Source organism: Mesitornis unicolor, unplaced genomic scaffold (genome assembly GCF_000695765.1).
Source record: "Mesitornis unicolor isolate BGI_N332 unplaced genomic scaffold, ASM69576v1 scaffold14133, whole genome shotgun sequence".
In the NCBI taxonomy this organism is placed as follows: domain Eukaryota; kingdom Metazoa; phylum Chordata; class Aves; order Mesitornithiformes; family Mesitornithidae; genus Mesitornis; species Mesitornis unicolor.
In genome coordinates, this window is record NW_010172714.1 from 78,486 (window position 1) to 95,490 (window position 17,005).

Below are 17,005 nucleotides of genomic sequence, written 5' to 3' on the forward strand. Positions count from 1 at the left end.
ATAAAATGAATATTTTTATATCTGAATAAGCATTGATTTCATATAACTGTGACCTTGCAGAGGATGTCCTGCCTGTCTTGGTAAAGGAATAGGAATAGGTTTGCCCCCACCTGTTTAGCTGGAATTTTTAAAGTCTGTAATAGATGTCCTTAAAATACCCAGAATTTAATATCCTGTGTCTATAATTACAATTGGAGGTGTAATGTTAAAGGCTTTTTATCTGTCACTTTCTATTCTCAATTATGTAGGTATAAAGAATGTGGAGAAAACAAAAGTATTTAATTTTAACATAAGAGAAGAACACACCATTGCAAATAAGCCCAGACTTTGCTTATTTATGAAGAAATAAACCCACTATAATGAAAGCACTAATAATATGCATTTTAACACTTTGGAGTACTAACATTACAGAGCTTCTCATTTTCAAAATAGATCATATATATCTAGCTTTGTTTAAAAAAAGGAGATGCAGAATATATTTGCACTACTGTATTAGCTGGAGTGTTTGGGTTTGCATTTGATTCAGGTTTTTTTGAGGAGACAGCTGCTTATTATAGATCAGACCCATAGGGTTGACTTCATTAGACTTTCTTTCAATAGCATATAGCTAACTATACAAGGATAGAGATGCAGCTTCTTCTATTAATTTCCAAGTTTTCTGTCCAGTCTCCTTTTTACCCAAGTTGTACTATAAGCTACCAAATCTTATTACCTGCCAAAAGAGGTTTGGCAGTGTTTTGTTACTGAATTTTGCCAAAAAGAGCCAAACATATGGTAACAGTTAATTTATTGGTTCTTCTAACCTCAAGGGGACTCTTAGAGAGAGCATATTACCTTTTTATCTAACATATTTTAAATAGAAGAGCTGTTGGCTTGAAACTTGATATGCCTGTATAGAAGCTGACCTTCAGTGCGGTTATGCTCAATTCAGTCTCGTTTAAGGGTAAGATTAAAAGTGTAAACATATAAGATTGAGCTAAGGCTTCTCTCTTTTCAGCTTTTGGAGAGGCAGGTCACTTCTGCATAGTTTTAGAGAGTGTGTGTGTGTTTAAGCAAAAATATTGGAGAAACATTTTCACAAGAAAAATGAGTCCTGCCTTTCTCAGAAGTCTTGGAGAGCTCTTTCTTCACTTTCTTGGTAAGACATCCCCTGGTATGCGCGTTACCAAGTAATAATAAAGAGAACATCATTTTTCATTTCTTTATATGTAAGACCACAGGCCTACTTTTTGCTCTGTGTCAATGGAGATTTATGTAATTTTAATGGGAGAAATTTTTAAGAGGTTGCATTGCTAATTGTGCTTTTATTCATTATCTTGGAGTTGAATCCCACGCCTGACACTTGCACAACTCAAAATCAGTGATCAGCTACCTGTGTTAGAGGTAGCCCTCTCTGTTCTGCCTTAGATGCTAAATATTCACCTTTGTAACTGGTGGTGTTGTGAGTCTTAAAAACTAGATGAATATGTTACCGTATTTCAAATGGGATACTTGTGGTAGATGGTGTCTTAAATAAAAAATACACTGATTTTTGTTGGCTCATATTAAGTATTCAAAGGCCTGAGTATTTTTTGCTCAGATGACTTTTTCTTTTGTGATTATGGATGACTCTTTAGTATCTTTCACAAACCATTCTTTAGTGGTTTACTTCTCCATGTAGCTAGATGTGGTGCTTGGAGTTTGTTTTGGCTGTGGCTTCCCTTTAACGTGTATCTTCAAAGTGAGAAAGATTGGGCAGGAAAGAGCAGAGCAGGACCCGGTTCTTTTGAAACCAGGGATGTTTACCCATTGACTTAGAAAGGAGATGATGACAGGTCTTTATCCTGTCTCTCTGTGGTGCTCAGTAAAATTAGTCATGCTGCAGCTAATAGTGCGACGAAACAAATAATTTATTTATGTATTGAATTCCACATTTAAAAAACATATCAAAAAAACTGGGATATTTGTTATCCTTCCTGAACTTAAAGCTTCTGTCTTGACCCCTATGCTGTGGCACTTGTTTCTGAGGCTGAGCTCTCTGCTATGAGTGATGATCTGATACGCCTTGGTCACCCAGTAATGATTTTCTCCAGGCCCCGCTGCCCATTTTTCTACCAGACACTGAAATTTAAAGCAAGCCCTCATCTGGCTGCACCCAGCCTTTAAAGTCCTTAGACAAGGGAGATGCCATAAACCAACAGCTTTTATCTGTTCCTTTCCTTGAACTAGTGAGAGTACTTCTCTTCTAAACGCTATGTTTTCCCCACACCCCCCTGCAGCAAATCCTTTTTTCTTGTTACTTATATCCTCAGGCAAATCACAATCATTTAAAGATGTTTACTAACTTTAAATTCACCTTACTCCTCTATTAGCTGTGATTTTTCTACTTTTCTATCTTGGACTTTGCATGTTTGCCTCTACTACAGGCTTCCTTTTCCCAAGTCTTAACACCTATTTGAAGTGAACCTTTCTGAGTGAATAGACTGAATCCCTTTTCCAGGGATTTCCAAAATCCCGGTAGTCTTCTGGCCATTTAAGTTTCATTCTCCTTATACCAGGCATTGCAGCACTATTCCGGAACTTCCTCAGCTTTCAGTCATTTGGATGTGTCTTCCCAGAAGCAAGAGGTAGTGAGAGCTGATAGGATTTTGCTGTTTGCGTTTAAAGTAAGTTGGTTTGCTTGAAATGGTTGCGTTCACAGCCCTTAGAGTGGAACACCACTCTTCAGAGATGAGGCCACCTCGTCTCACACAGGAAGGCCCAAAAGGGACTGCAGTCATTTGCATTTTAGAGAAATTATGTTGGATATGGGTGAGGAGACTTTGGCTTAGAAGGAATGTGGCTGTCAACATGTATGGATTCCCTCAGTGGAAGCGGGAGAGCACAGAGGAAGGGTTGGGGTTGAAGGCAAAGTTGTGGGAACAGTTTCTAAACATCTTCCTAAGGTGGCCTCTCTCAGCTGCCATACACTACTTCTGAAGGTGTATTTTGAAAATACTTTGGCTTTTCCCTTGCTATTTGTTTGTTTCTTTGCTGATTACTGGTAGTTTTCCATCTAAATTTTCAGAAGATACCAGTGGACATAGTTGCAGACACTGGATCAAAACCAGATAGGTAATGTATGTCATGTCCTGTTTGTGCAACAGTTTTACTTTACAATTTCTGTTCAAAATGTCTTTTTTTTTTCTGTCAAAAAATAAACTTAGTGTTCTTTTTGAACATCCTCTTGACCACAGTGGTGGTTGTTCATGGTTGTTTATAGTAGGAACATGCACAGACAAGTATAGTTTTATGTAGTAGCTTACTAAGAAAGAGGAACCTTACCATCTTTGAAAAAAAAGTGTAATCATATTCATTAAATATTAAATCAATGTGTAAGAAATAACGTTTAAAGAACAATGTTTTGTATAGCATATAAAAAGGTACCTGTATAGCATGTTATATGTGGCTTATGTTATTTATGTATATTCTGTGTGTGAAGAATGTTTTATATTTGGGACATCTATTTCTTTGCTTTGTGAATTGCTGAACTACTTTGATTAGTGCTAATTGTCATGGTGAAAGGCAAGTAAGGAGAAGGAACTTCTAGTTAAGTAAATTGTAGGAGTGCAACTGCAGTCCTGTACTGTTCTTATACCTTATTTAACTGTCTACTGTTGATCATTGAATATTGGACCAGGTGGGTATTTGGGCCACCCAGTATGTCCATTTTTATGTTCCCATGCTCCATGGATCACGATTATCCCAAAATAAACAGAAGAAAATCTAAGATGATGACCCCCCTTGTGTTAAACTTCATGTGCAGTTGTGTTACTGCCACTCCGTGGGTCCATCCCACCTACACAGCCAGTGTCTTCTCTACTTTGACTTTAGTCAGCTGAATGCATAGTGGGCAAAAGTATCTTTTGTTAATACTGAGCATGAGGCATGTGTTACACAATGTTACACATTTTTTTTTTGTCCTTCACAATCAACTCTAGTTTAATGGATAACTTCTTCTGGATTTCTTTCATTCACATCTGATGCGTATAACTTTAGTGAAGTAGGAAACCTACACACTTTTTTTTTCTTATTTGCTTTCTTCTCTTTACTTGTGAGACCATAATATGAACAATGGCAGGTGCCCTATTAAAAGGATGAAAATATGTTGAAAGCAATAGAGATTTATCTTCTTTTGAATACATATGACTTTGTCAAATAACAATTTGAGCCTGCGTTTGGCCCAGATTTGTAGTGCCTAAGTAATGTAATAAATACAGATAAGCGTCACCTAAAGGTAGTTCAGCCTATGTAAGGTCTTACTCATTGTGGAGAGGTACCTTTCTCTTTCCATTAGTTATAAAGGGAAAAGATGGTTAATGTCAGGTGACAGAGTCTCAGTGATGTGAACTCTGGGTGTAAGCCGAAAGTACAGTAGAAGATGTATTGAAGGTATTGTGAGTCGTTGGAGCTCTGCTATGTGCTTTAACTGTCTAGACATGAAGAATTAGTACTTATTGAAGATATGCATGTTTTATGTTATCTAATATAATTTTAATGAACTCTTGGGGTTTTTCTCATCTGCTGTTTTTTTCCTCTAACAGAATTAGTGGCATTAATTTGTTCCACAGGAATTCAGTGCAGAACAAACAGAGAACAAAGCTTTAGAATCTGTGAAATGTGCCACATTTTTTACATGTTAGGGAGAGGAAGTAGCTGTCACACTGCCTGTGGGAAACTGCCTTGAGTACCTCCAGCCAAATGCTCTAATCACATTTGTCTGTGGTTTGGTAGATACATCATTCATATTTGTGCTGTCACCCAGCACTAGATCCTGTGTATGCAGTAAAGGAGCATCTTTTTGAAATGCTAGCCACTGTCTAGAAAACTACGTTGTTTCAAATTAATCATTGTTCTTGGTGAGCTTTTGTTTCTTGCACTATGGCATACAGGTTGGCTAGTAAGGGAACATCTTACCATCTGTTTCTGGGACTGTGTGCCATCCTGAATGTGCATTCAGTGTATTTCTTGAATTGTCAGCTATATCACAAAACTAACCTCATGGCCTTGAGATGGATGGACTCTCTTGGTTCTGCTGCAACCAGCTTTACAGGAGATGGCAAGCTCTGTGTGATAGGTGAGCTCTTACAGCACTCTGGAACCCTCCTGAAGTCTCGTGCAAACATATTTTCCAAGATGAACAACAACAACAAAAAGAGTAGAATTCTGTTTAAAATAATTACTTTCAGCATATTGCATATGTGACAGGCTTTAAAGAGACCAAGTCAAATTATTGGTATGACAAAGTGTGGAAAAAAGAAAAATCATTCCATACTTATAGCAATATAGTCTGGTCAGTTCTGAGGGGACTGACACATCAAAAGCGACTGCACTAAATCTTAGATGAGAGACCTAAATGAAACTATTATACGCAGGAGAGGTACCACTCAATACATTGTGCTTAATAACCTTAAAAAGATATTTGGAGATGTTGTTCTGTATGAAGATATTTTCAGTTTGGCTCTAAGACAGTTTGTGTTTGTTTTTTTTTTGTTAGTGTAATATAATTTATAACTCTTAATTAGTTTGCACAATGTGTTCCCTGTGAGCCTTGAAGAAGGCTGATATTCTTACAGTGCTGTTGTCAGATTTCCTCGGAGGTGGCCTTATTCTGATGTCTTTCCTTTTCCCTTGACTGTAGTAGCTGTGTCTTGCTCCTGATCTGGTTCTAGAGTTAGTAAGTTAAGCAAGTGTTGACAGGTTTCACTGTACTGGGTCTTATGAACTTTATTCTTTAAAGAAATGCTGCATTTCAGTCAGATGTTACTGCCTTTAATGGAGGATATGAAAGTCTATGGGTGCAGATGTGTATCTCTGAATATGAAAGAGTTGGGTTAATGTATTTTTTGGGGATTAACTTTGTAAATTACTGCTAGTTGGAGAAACAGTGGTGTGTTCAAGGAGGTATTATATAACGGAATAGAGACAGTGCTGGAATGTCAGGCCAAGATTTCTTCAAGATGGAAGTTTAAGATTTGGTTCTAATAAAGGTATTCTGTCCTCCAGATTGGTAGAATGATTTTTCAAATGTGCTGCACTCTGCAGCATTCTCATTGCTTTCAACTGAGAGGAGCTGGCAGGTGCTAAGCACTTAACATAACTCTTTACTGGACAACTAAGTAAGGGGTTTTGAGCCTGAATTTAAGTATTTTTTTGTTTACTTTTTAAACTATTGCCCAATATCTAAACTAAATACTGAGCTTATGGTTTTGAGGGACTGTAATTGCAGAAACAGTAATTAAGATAATCTCTTTATGTGAATAAAAGATGAATCAGTATTTAATCTAGCTATAATTAGTGTGTGTATTGGTATGAGTGGATTTCTAGTTTGTGATGAGCTGATACTCACTGTATGTATTTGACTTTTGAACTAAAATACTGATGTTCTCACACCCACTATGTGTTGTCTAGATTAATTCTGAGTTACCATACTCTCAAACTTCTACTGAAAATGTGGGTGAATAACTGAAATGCTAAATTCTGACAAAAGGGATGATGGATTAAAGCAGCAAGTGTGTTTTGAGTTCAGGTTTACAGCAGTTAGTGGCAACTTAGATGTAGCCTACTAATCTCAAACTAAGGCAGATTTCGCTACTGGGATGAGTAGAGCAAGACTAATGCACAGTTTGCCTGGATGTTTAAAAAAAAAAAAAGAGTATGGAAAGTTGTCTTATGTGAAGATGTAAAACTGAATGACTGTTACCTTACCAAACTTATCAGTACGTAATCTTTTAATCATTTCACCTCCATTTTCATATTAGTAGTTTAGAGATTGCTTGCTGCCTATTTTTAACATGCACAGGAAACCTGTAATACTCTAAACTCCCTTCAAAGTGAAAGATAGCACAATATTACTGGGCACAGCCTTTTTTTGAATGGAGGTGCAGGAAGCAGCCTGCCCAATGAACAGCTACATCGCAATACCGTCATCTTATATGGAAGGATACAACTGCTACCAGATGATTGTTAACAGATCTGTAGTCCTCCCTGCTGCATCACAGTGATTTGTTCTGAGGCTCTTTGAGCATTAGAAGAAAGTGAGATAATTATTTTAAGACTATTCCTAAATACCTGCAGAATAAAAGAATTAATAAGTTTCCTTGTTCAAAGAAATACAGGAGAACTTGTAAAGGAAAAGGAGTTTGTAATTTTCCTTTTGCGGAGTGTACTATTATTATTATATATATTATTAATATTATCTGTTATATATGTGTATAATAATATTAATTATATATTAATATAATATATTATCATTAATTATTTATTAATAATTATATGATGATGATTATGATGATGATTATGATGTTTTCCAACTGCCCAAAGTAAACTCTTAATAAAAATGGAGGGTGTTAAAGAGAAACACAGTTGTGAAATTAACTACTTTAATGGAGGAGAAATAGCCCCAAATTTTTGATGATGAACAGATTTTCAAATTTTTCTTTCTGTAACAATTGTCAGCATGCACAAGTCAATATTGAGTGATCTGATCAAAAACACTTGCTTGCAAGTAGTTCGTTCTTTGGTAAATAGTCTTGCTGATTTAGGAAAGATGGTTTGAAGAACAGATCAGAAGCACAGACTTGTAAATTATATGGAAAATAAATGTCTTTTCTCTGTACTTGTGAACATGTGATTTGAAGCTTCCTTGCTTCTCATCTCACAGATGAGACAAGGAGCAACATCTCTTATCCATCATTAATGCTTGTGATGTTTCCTTTTTCTGAGAGAACCCAAATGCTGAAGTAGGCCCTGACATGTCATAGGAGAGGAAATGAGTTTCAGATACCATGCTTTACATTTATTTGTAATTTTCAAGGTGTGCTGGCATCTACTGAAGGACTGGGCAGTCTGATCCTCCCCTGATATTGAGAGGTCTTGAGCTGTACTTGCAGCTCCCAGGATTGCTTTGTTTCATGCAGTTTAAATGTGAAGTGAATAGAAATTTCCTGGAGTAAATGTCAAAACCTTTTGTCCCAGAGGATGCATCGTCAGGCTGCAAAGCTAGATTTCTGAATCTCCATGAATCTCTCGTTCCTTCCTACTATCAACAGGGTAGGATGGTGAGTCCCCTAATGCCTTCTTGGACCTTGTCTCATTCTCTTGAGAGATGGGAGGTATATTTGAACCCTCACAGGGTGATAACCCACATATTTAATTCTGCAAAGCAATCATGTTAGGGTGACTCTGGTTGCAGCACCCAACCCCTGCACCCTTAGAGACCTGCAGAGTGGAAGAGGGCAAGCCAGTGTGAGCTCAGGTTGTCTGCAGGGGTACTTGCTAGTTAAACAGATGAAAGCGGTTGAGCCCACACACTTAGATCTGGGCAGCTAAATTCACCCTAGATTTATAAGATTTAGCTTTAACTATTTTTTTTTTTACTTAGCTTTGATCTGGGGTTCACTGATGAAGGCACTGGAGGTTTTCACTGGGCACTGGATTGCAGGCCCTTATGGCAATGCAGATCCCCCAAAAGGTTTCTGTGAAGGAAAAGGAAGCATTCAGATGTACCCTGTTTTGAATCAAAGCACAGTGCACTCCATTGCGTGTGCTTTTTATTTAATAGTTTACCTTCCACGTAGTTGAATTTTTTCCTGTGGTCACTATTCAGATAGAGTACATGACTATATATATATATATGCGTATTTGTTACTTATCTAAATGTAATATGTAAGAAGATGTAAAAATGTAATGTAAAACCATTTTGACATAACCATTGAGTAATTCTTTCAGCCTTTGTCTGATCAGCTGGCACACTGGCTCGTAGAGGTTCTTATTTTGTATGACATGCAGAACTATAATTTACTCTAATGATGGTATATTTTCATACTCTAAGTGGAAGGGGTATATGTGTATATATAAGCACACACAAAGCAGAAAGAAGGAAAAGCTATTTTTATGTAAAAGTGCACGTGATATGTATAGATGAATCAATCTCAATATATGTAGAAACTGTGTGTGAATAGATGTAGAAAATGCTTCAAATTGCTGAATAAAATATTCCCAGATTCTTACATTCCTTTCACATAATTTTTAGTTCTTAAAATAATCCTGTGAAAGTGCTGCTTTTATCTTTTCTGTGCAAAGATGAACTTTTATGTTGGAAAGTGTTGAAAGTACTCAGATAGTAAAGCTTAGATTTTTGTTTTGTTTGGCAGTACACTTCTGTTTAGAATTCTTTTAATCTATCCATTCCCTGCTTTTATATTCATCTGATAGCTGAAGGTTCTGTGAAGGATATTTCTTTGTGTGTGAACTTATTAAACCAATAATGCTCAAAAGTGTGAGATTTACTTCCCCCTTTCCTTTTTTTACATCCTACGATAGGCTCTTGTTTGAGTTGTTAAATTTCTATTTGCCTTTCTTGAGATTTTTTGTTGGGGGGGAAGTGCGAAGAAAATAAGAAACAATTTATATGGTAGATCTAAAGTTTCATTAAAATTGCTTATGCCCTGTCCCAGGCATTTTAAGTGGGCCATCTGTCTAAACATCTCTCCATTTTTTTCTGATCATTTCCTCGACTTATTCATGAGCCATGGGAGGGCTCCTTTGTAGTCTCCATGTAGCTGGTTCAGTCTACCCCCACTGAATACATCTATGTGCTTGCATAACATATCTTTTCACAGTGCTGGAAATTCTCTGAACTTGGTTCAGATGAATGGCCCACTTTCTGAAGGTCTTTTTTTTTCCCCCTGCAAAGATTTGTATGCAGAAACTGACCTTGGTGGCTACAGAATCCAGCACATTATTCTTGATCATTTTACAGGCCACCTGCTGTGAAAGTTATGATGAAGGATTTCTTAATGATTCTTTGACCATTAACATTGTTTTAAGTCAATATTTCACTTTTATTTAACTGCTGAATAGGTAATTGCACAATTGAAAAACAGCTTTACAGAGTGTCATATAATGTGGTTTTCAAACGCTTATAGTCTTTCATTATGGGAGAATTTATGATAGCTTGGGTTTTCTCTGTGTTTACGTAAAGTGTTATAAAGCAAAAATATCAGAAGTAAAGAGAATTTGTAAGTTTTCCCCCTCTAGCATTAGAACACATTTTGAATTGGAAGTTAAAAAATCTATACTCAACTTCCTGACCCTTGAGGAGCTGGTGGCATTTATCGTAGCTCATTACATCATCAACAGTAATCGGGAGAGGGGAGTTTATTTGCCACAAACCTGCAGAAAATTGTAGTTTTATTGAGTTCCTTCTATCTGATTGGTTAATGACAATCAAAATGGACGGGCTGGGGCAGAGTTATTACTTGACTTGCTTTTGTGAATGTCTGTTTTCTTTCATTATTTTTTTTTTTTGCTAGAATAGATAATAGTTTAACTCGTGTCTGTTTTCCATGAGCACAGTAAGCGTGTGTCGATCTAAAATTTTTAGCAGTTGTCTACTTTCCTCACTGAAAACTTGCAAAGAAAACCGGGGCTGTAATTGCTGCATTGCTACCAAGTATCTCCCTCTCTCTCTCGAGGGTAAAAGGGACATAATACACTGTGCAATGTATGACATAAATTATGGGACCATGACATAATCTGTAGTTGAACAAACAGCACCAGAGATTGAAAATAAATAACTAATGAAGCAGATGAACACCACTGTTTTGCTTCTTGCACCATTTACGTGTTTTTATGACTTCAACACTTAGAGTAATGCCTGGGTGACTTAGAGCCAAGCCACCACCGTATTCTTTATATGTGCCCCTGTTTCTTTAGAAGGCAATTTTGGGGTGGAGAGGTTCAGAACTGCCCATTCCTCTACAGAGAGAGTTCCTAACACCCATCCCCACCTGCCTCCCGCTGTGGCCTTGGTGCTGCCTTTGCTCTCTCCCTCTCCTTGCATGTAACGTTGCTAAACTTCTTTGATGAACTGCACTCAGTGATTTTTTTCGATGGCAATTCATTTGCCAAAACTGGAAGAAGACAGGGTGGGCACGCTGAACCCTACGAAAGACGTACTGTGTGGATTCTGAATTTGAGCTGGGAAGGGGAAGGACCTTAAATTATTTTGTCTTTTATAATGGTAAAAATGACATTTTTTCTTTCAGTATTTTCTGTAAACAGAATAAGTCAGATTTCAGTTCAGTGTGTAGAATTTTAAGTGTTCGAAGTTACATGTTTTTGAAAACAGACAGAAGTTCGGGGAGTTTTCCGTGAGCTGGTAGAAAATATATTCGGCAGTCCAGATGTTTTTTCTTTAGAGGACTTAGAGGAGTTCTCAGCTAAGGAAGCAACCTTGCCCAAGAACAAAGAGATCATTTCCCATGCACTCCAACTTCTCAGACATTAAAAAAACAAAACACCACAAAACAAAACAGCAACAAAACCCACCAAGAAGCCTGTTTCTTAGCCCAATAGAAACATCTGCATTTCTAAAGTAGTTAACTTCCATATGAGCAACTTCCATATCCAAAAAGCTTGGACTTTGATCCTTACTTTTGGACTTTGTGATCCTTCCTAACATAAAACCCCCAACCTCCGAATCCCATAAAAATAGTCTATTTGAGAAGAGTTTGATTTAATGAAGAAAAAGTAGGGGTCTCCTGAGCTAATGTGAGTATCTGTCTTAGCTTACAGAGCCACAGGCATTTGATTAGCAAAGCTTAAAAATATCCCTGTGCAAATGGATCCAGCAATTCCAGGAGGGAAGTACAACTCGCTGGGTACTTGGTCTTAGATGCAGCTCTGTACTTTGCCCTCCTGACCACCAGTGTTGCAGGGAGAGGAATTATACGCCTGTATGACTGTTTGAAACCCAGGCAAAGCAGGGATCATAGTCATGCCATTCAAGAGGCATGCATCCTGTTTGGAGATACACTTGACAAAGCTCAGCAAGACGGGACTGAACAAAAATAATCCCTGCTGGAGAACAAGACTGTCTTTCCTTTGATGGCCAGCAGCCAGATTCATGAGGTCACTTCCAGTCAAACGCAATATGAACCAGGGCCGTGCCAGCAAAGTTATAAGGAATCTCATGCCACCAGTGAAGTGGATCTACTAAGCTGTGTTTGAGATGAGGTCTTACCTTTCATGCAAGAAATATGAGGTTGCTGTAAACCACTAAATCCTGTTGGTTAATGCAGTGGAGTACCATGGAGAATTCAGCCAGGCTCTGCCAAAACCCTGCTACGTTCCTCCTTACTGGTGCTCCGATGCCAGGAAGTGCAATGAAAATGTCTCAGCTTGCTGCCTGCTACCTGTGCAGGAAATTCCTGTTCCTCTTCTTCAGGAACTCCTGTGTCTGTCGTGCTTCCTGTCAGCCAGTCTAAATGTTTTGGTGTCATACAGGAATTTCAAGACGAGGTGCTGAGAAATGTCATTGCACTCAATAAGCCATAGATATTTCCTCAGATTTGTTGTTTTGACAGTTGTTGCTGGATATTGAATGCGAAAGGTAACACTTAGCATCATTAGTATGGGAACAGGTTATTTTCAGTATCTGTTTTCTTGAACTTCGTAGATTGTGATAGTTAGAAGTGAACTAAGTTGTTAGGCAAAATCTGGTGTAAGACTTACTTGGCTTGGATCCCGAAGTAACTATGTAAGTATGTACCTAGGCTTGTCTAGCTCATAGCCTTTCCATTTCCCCTTTTCAGGCGTGTTGCAAGACAAAGTTTTTGGAAAACCTGAGCTTGTACTTGCTTTATATTTTAGGCGTCTAAAAACTCAACCTTAAAATTGCTGAAATCCTTAGCAAGTCAGTGTGTTATCCTTGGGTTAGGCAGACAGTTTCTTTTCCTGTGGCCTCTGGAGGCCTCACAGGTGCTTCTCCCTGTTGATTGTACAGGGAACCTGAGCACTCCCTTCGACAGAGATGTGGTTCACTGGGCACCCAAATCCTCAGGAGGATGCATGTGACACAATACAGAAAGATGTGTTTCCAAGTTTTAGGACCCTGAAGACTGCAGTACAATGGTGTAGTAAGCTCTTGAATGCACAATAGATTAATAGTATAGCAGAAATTATCCTGAAGAAGAGACCTAAAGGTGATGAACTTTTTCTCTCTCTAGATTTCTTACAGAGAATCTAAACATGTGTAGGAGTCAATGTGGAATAAAAGCTGTACCAAAATAATGTCTTTGCTTTAATGGAGTTTAAACTCCACTTTCATATCTTCTCTTTAGGTAACATGGCGCTTGCCAGTGCTAGAATATGACAACCACTCATCAGAAAAGTTATAGCATACCTTTGAACAGCAGTTGTTAACAAGAAAGTGGAAAAGATTTGAGGAGTTGAGGAAGGTGAAATAAAATATATATTTAAATAAAATAGCTGAAAATTATTTCACTCTGAACTTCCAAGAAAGGAGTCTTGAATCTCATTTCTTTGCTGTCAGTTGTGCTGCTTAACACTAAAGTTGAAAAGATTCACGTTTCTTGTATTACCTGATAACTGGTGCAGCCACAGAATGCTGCTGGAATAGATATAATCCTGCATGGAGACTGTGATGATATATCATTATTTTTTCAGTTTCCTTGAAGGGCTCTGCAGATGAGATACTCTAAAATGTATATTAATTATAAAATCACTTGTATTACTTGTTTGGCTGAATCTTTTGTCTGTAATTGGCCTTTAATTACAGTTTACTGAGAATGAGATGAAAGAAATAATGATTATATTTTTCTCTTTCAAAGAATGCTCCAGCTATCACTGTTGCTATTCTCCTGCCAACCCACTTTCTCATCTGCTTTTCATCCGTTTGAGCTAATTCTGCAGCAAGCGCTGGCTGTATTCAAGAGCCTCCTATAACTTTATCAGTGTACCCAGTATGTCAAGGCAAATCTAGAAAGAAAGTGGAGTGTATTTTCTCCTTATATGCCATTTGACAGAAAAATGTATTTAGTTTTTTTTTTTTTTCAAGTATGCTCTCCAACTGTGTCTATAGATTAATGATATTTTATATCCTTCATGACCATTCTATGAGGCAAGCGCTTCTGGTTAAAATGGGAGAAGCATGAAATCTCTGTTAAAAGTTCTTCTTCTGTCTGTTTCTTTTTTAGAATTCCTATTGCTAAATCAAAGAGAAGTAGCTGGGACCTCTCTGTGCGTCTAGGAGATGGAATTCACCCAGTTGCAGTTTCAAAGGATGGCACATCATTTTCTGTAAGTTCTGCTGATTTTCTAAGAAATTCAATGTATTGAATCAATGTATATTATCCTTGACACCTACTACAATCCTCTATCTGTTCAGTGACCAGACATAGATGTGTTTTGTCTTTTGTAGGCATTGCTGTGAGTTGCAAAACAAGACTCTCTATATTGATAAGTGTACAAAGATTTTTCTCTGCTCATGCCTGTGGAACATTTTTGTATTTACTTGTTTAGTATTTGAATTAATGACCTTGTTTAGTGTCTTGTTTAGAAGTAAGGTCTTAGGCTCCACTGTAGATATGAGAGCAAGAAAATAAGGGCAGTTTTGACAAAAATTACATTAGCTTAAGTTAGTGTTGAAAAACAAACAAACAAAAACAAATTAAAGAACCAAGCAAGTTGAATACATAATCATACTGGAATGGAATTATTCAGCACCTCAGTGGTAAAACTGTATGTGGTCATAGTAAAGTGTTAGTGTTTCAAGATGTGGCTAGGTCACTTCAGATGAATGTGTATAAACTATTGTTTTTACAAATATTCTAAGGTATTTGCTAAAGTGCTTAATGGTGTTAGCATGAAAGGCAGAAAGACAGACTACGGCAACAGAAGAACGTTGTTGAGCAGAATAAAGCCAAGACGCTAGCTGGATGAATTGGAGCATTGAGAAGGTAGATTTATAGAGAGCAACTTCTTAAGTCTGTTAATGGTAATTCCACACCTAAACCTAGACTTTTTTTTTAAATAGACAGTTGAATTACATGTTATCTGCTGACTTTTAGGCAAAAGTTTTCAAAAGGGTCTAAAGAAGTGATTTTTTCTTAAACCATTGAAAAGCAGGACTACGAGAAGTCTCAAGAGTCCTCTAGTTTTCCTTGAACAGCTGTTTATTATTCCTGTGTGCCTTTATTGAAGAAACTTCTGCAACACCTGCTCCATGATATTTTTATAGTCATGATGTTCACACCTATGTTGCCTTCAGAATCATGAGACTCCTTTGAAAAAGACCATTTAAATTAACATTTTATCTAATGAAGATACTGTCTCAGTGGTTCACTTTTGCTTTGCTCTACTGAAATGTCAAGTAAAAGTCATTATTTTCAGTTGAAATTGGTCATGTTTTTAGGTAGTTATTTTCTCTTATGCAAATTGAAAGGAAAACCTAGGTGGGATCTTATTTAAAAAGAAATCTTTTTGCTGGCCTCACTGGGGGAAGAAGATGCCTAACCAGTATCTTTTTTTAATGCTGCCTTTACCTCCATCACACTGTATTTTATATATGCTCATGATAAATGTGAGAATATGAATAGAGAGCAGGGATCCTTTATATTCTATGTGGATCATAGGTACAGAAGGTCAGTTGTTGTGGCCAGCATCTTTAAAAATTTTCTCTTGCAGGTGTACTACTTTAAGTGTAAAAGAACGTTGGTCATTTTAGTTGTAGTGTTTCTTTTGGAGAGAATTCCAGGAGGTCTTGAACAACTGCCTACTCAGTACCTAATACACAGTGTTGCTGCATGACTGGGACACTCACCCCACACATGGAATGCTGCTTCAGGAGCAAAGGCCATGACTGTGTGCAGCTTTTTACTGAATTAAATTTATATAGTGTCCCTAACTGGCCATAGCTCAAAAACCAAAATATCTCTTAAGATTTCAGTCCCATTTAGAGTTGGGCTGGCACTGGTTAATGTGGCAGAGTAGTCACACAAACCAGTAGTCCTTGCCCCCAGCCTTTCCTCATTTTTGTTGCAACGCCTCTATCTAACAGCAGTCAGCCTGGAGCTGTGAGGAAGATACAGGGTGTCTGCTGGTCACTGTGGGTGTTGCGTAGGTCCTTTCTGCTCTCAGCCCAGAAGTCTAATTCCCATAACTAGACCTCTCCCGACTAAGAGTTTGATTTAGCACAACTAATTACACAGGCATGCATGCATGTACGCGTATTTTTGAGTGATGTACTTAAGTTTCATTTAGTTATCTAGGCTCTCACTTATACTTGCATAGTTAAATTCAATAAAGACATATCTTTAAATCAAACTGAGGGAAGTTTACAGACAGAAGGACTAAGCATCCTTTTCTACTCTTGTCTCTGTCGATTGTGAAGGTAACTGAGCATACAAACTCATATATGGGTCAGTTCTGGATTCCACTTGCAGTGGAGCAGCTGGGTTGTAAACTGCACTTATCTCCAGGAGGTATGAACTCCAAGAAAGGATGCTGAACGTGTAATGCTATTGCTGCTCATATATAATTTTAACATACAGAAAATCATTCCTGCCTATACCATAGTCCAAGCCCATGTCTCAGTTTAAACAGGACTGCTAAACAGTTCTGGTGTCATGCAGCAGTATGGGCATTACAGCTAGTGTAGTTTAACAAGACATATATGGAGTCTGATTTCTAGTCCTTCAGTTTTTTATTCAGACACTAACACCTCTAACATAAGCAAGTGGCTGGTCTGGCATTAATGGACTAGGCAAGGATGAGTAACTAAGCATGATCTTATTTTTCTTGTTTGTTTTTGTAGATTCCTTTGTCTTAGGGCCCTCTCTGCTACTTTCCCTCAGCAGGGAAAGCGCCGCGGGATAGCAGCAAGAATCCCATTGGGGTGGGGTGGAAAGCAATAGACCTGTGGAGGTTCCTTGCATCCCTGTAGGAAGCTACTGCTGTTCCCTCTTACTGTTAGGTAAGGAGAGAGGAGCACCCACCCCTGGGGAGCTGAGCATCCCCCAGCCTCACGGGTGAAGGGGTGAATAAGCAACAGGGAGGCAGTAGGTAGGACAGGCTGCGTACCCTAAAGGTTGAGCTAGAGGGATTGGAGACAGAAGCTTTTGGCATTTCATTCTACCCTAACCAAGCCTCTGTACCTGGGGAGAGATAATTCCTTATTTAT

The 17,005-nt window shown here is 37.9% G+C and overlaps 1 protein-coding gene across 1 annotated transcript in view; it reads left to right on the forward strand.

Moving 5' to 3' along the window:
• PCCA (propionyl CoA carboxylase, alpha polypeptide) overlaps positions 1-15,633 on the forward strand; it is a gene marked incomplete at its 5' end in the record, with an annotated part of 91,097 nt that extends 75,464 nt beyond the window's left edge. Inside the window, 2 exons of the mRNA XM_010180487.1 lie at positions 14,022-14,124; positions 15,511-15,633. Coding sequence (XP_010178789.1) covers positions 14,022-14,124; positions 15,511-15,633 — 226 coding nt within the window. The remainder of the gene's footprint in view (positions 1-14,021; positions 14,125-15,510) is intronic.
• Between the last annotated feature and the right edge of the window lie 1,372 nt (positions 15,634-17,005).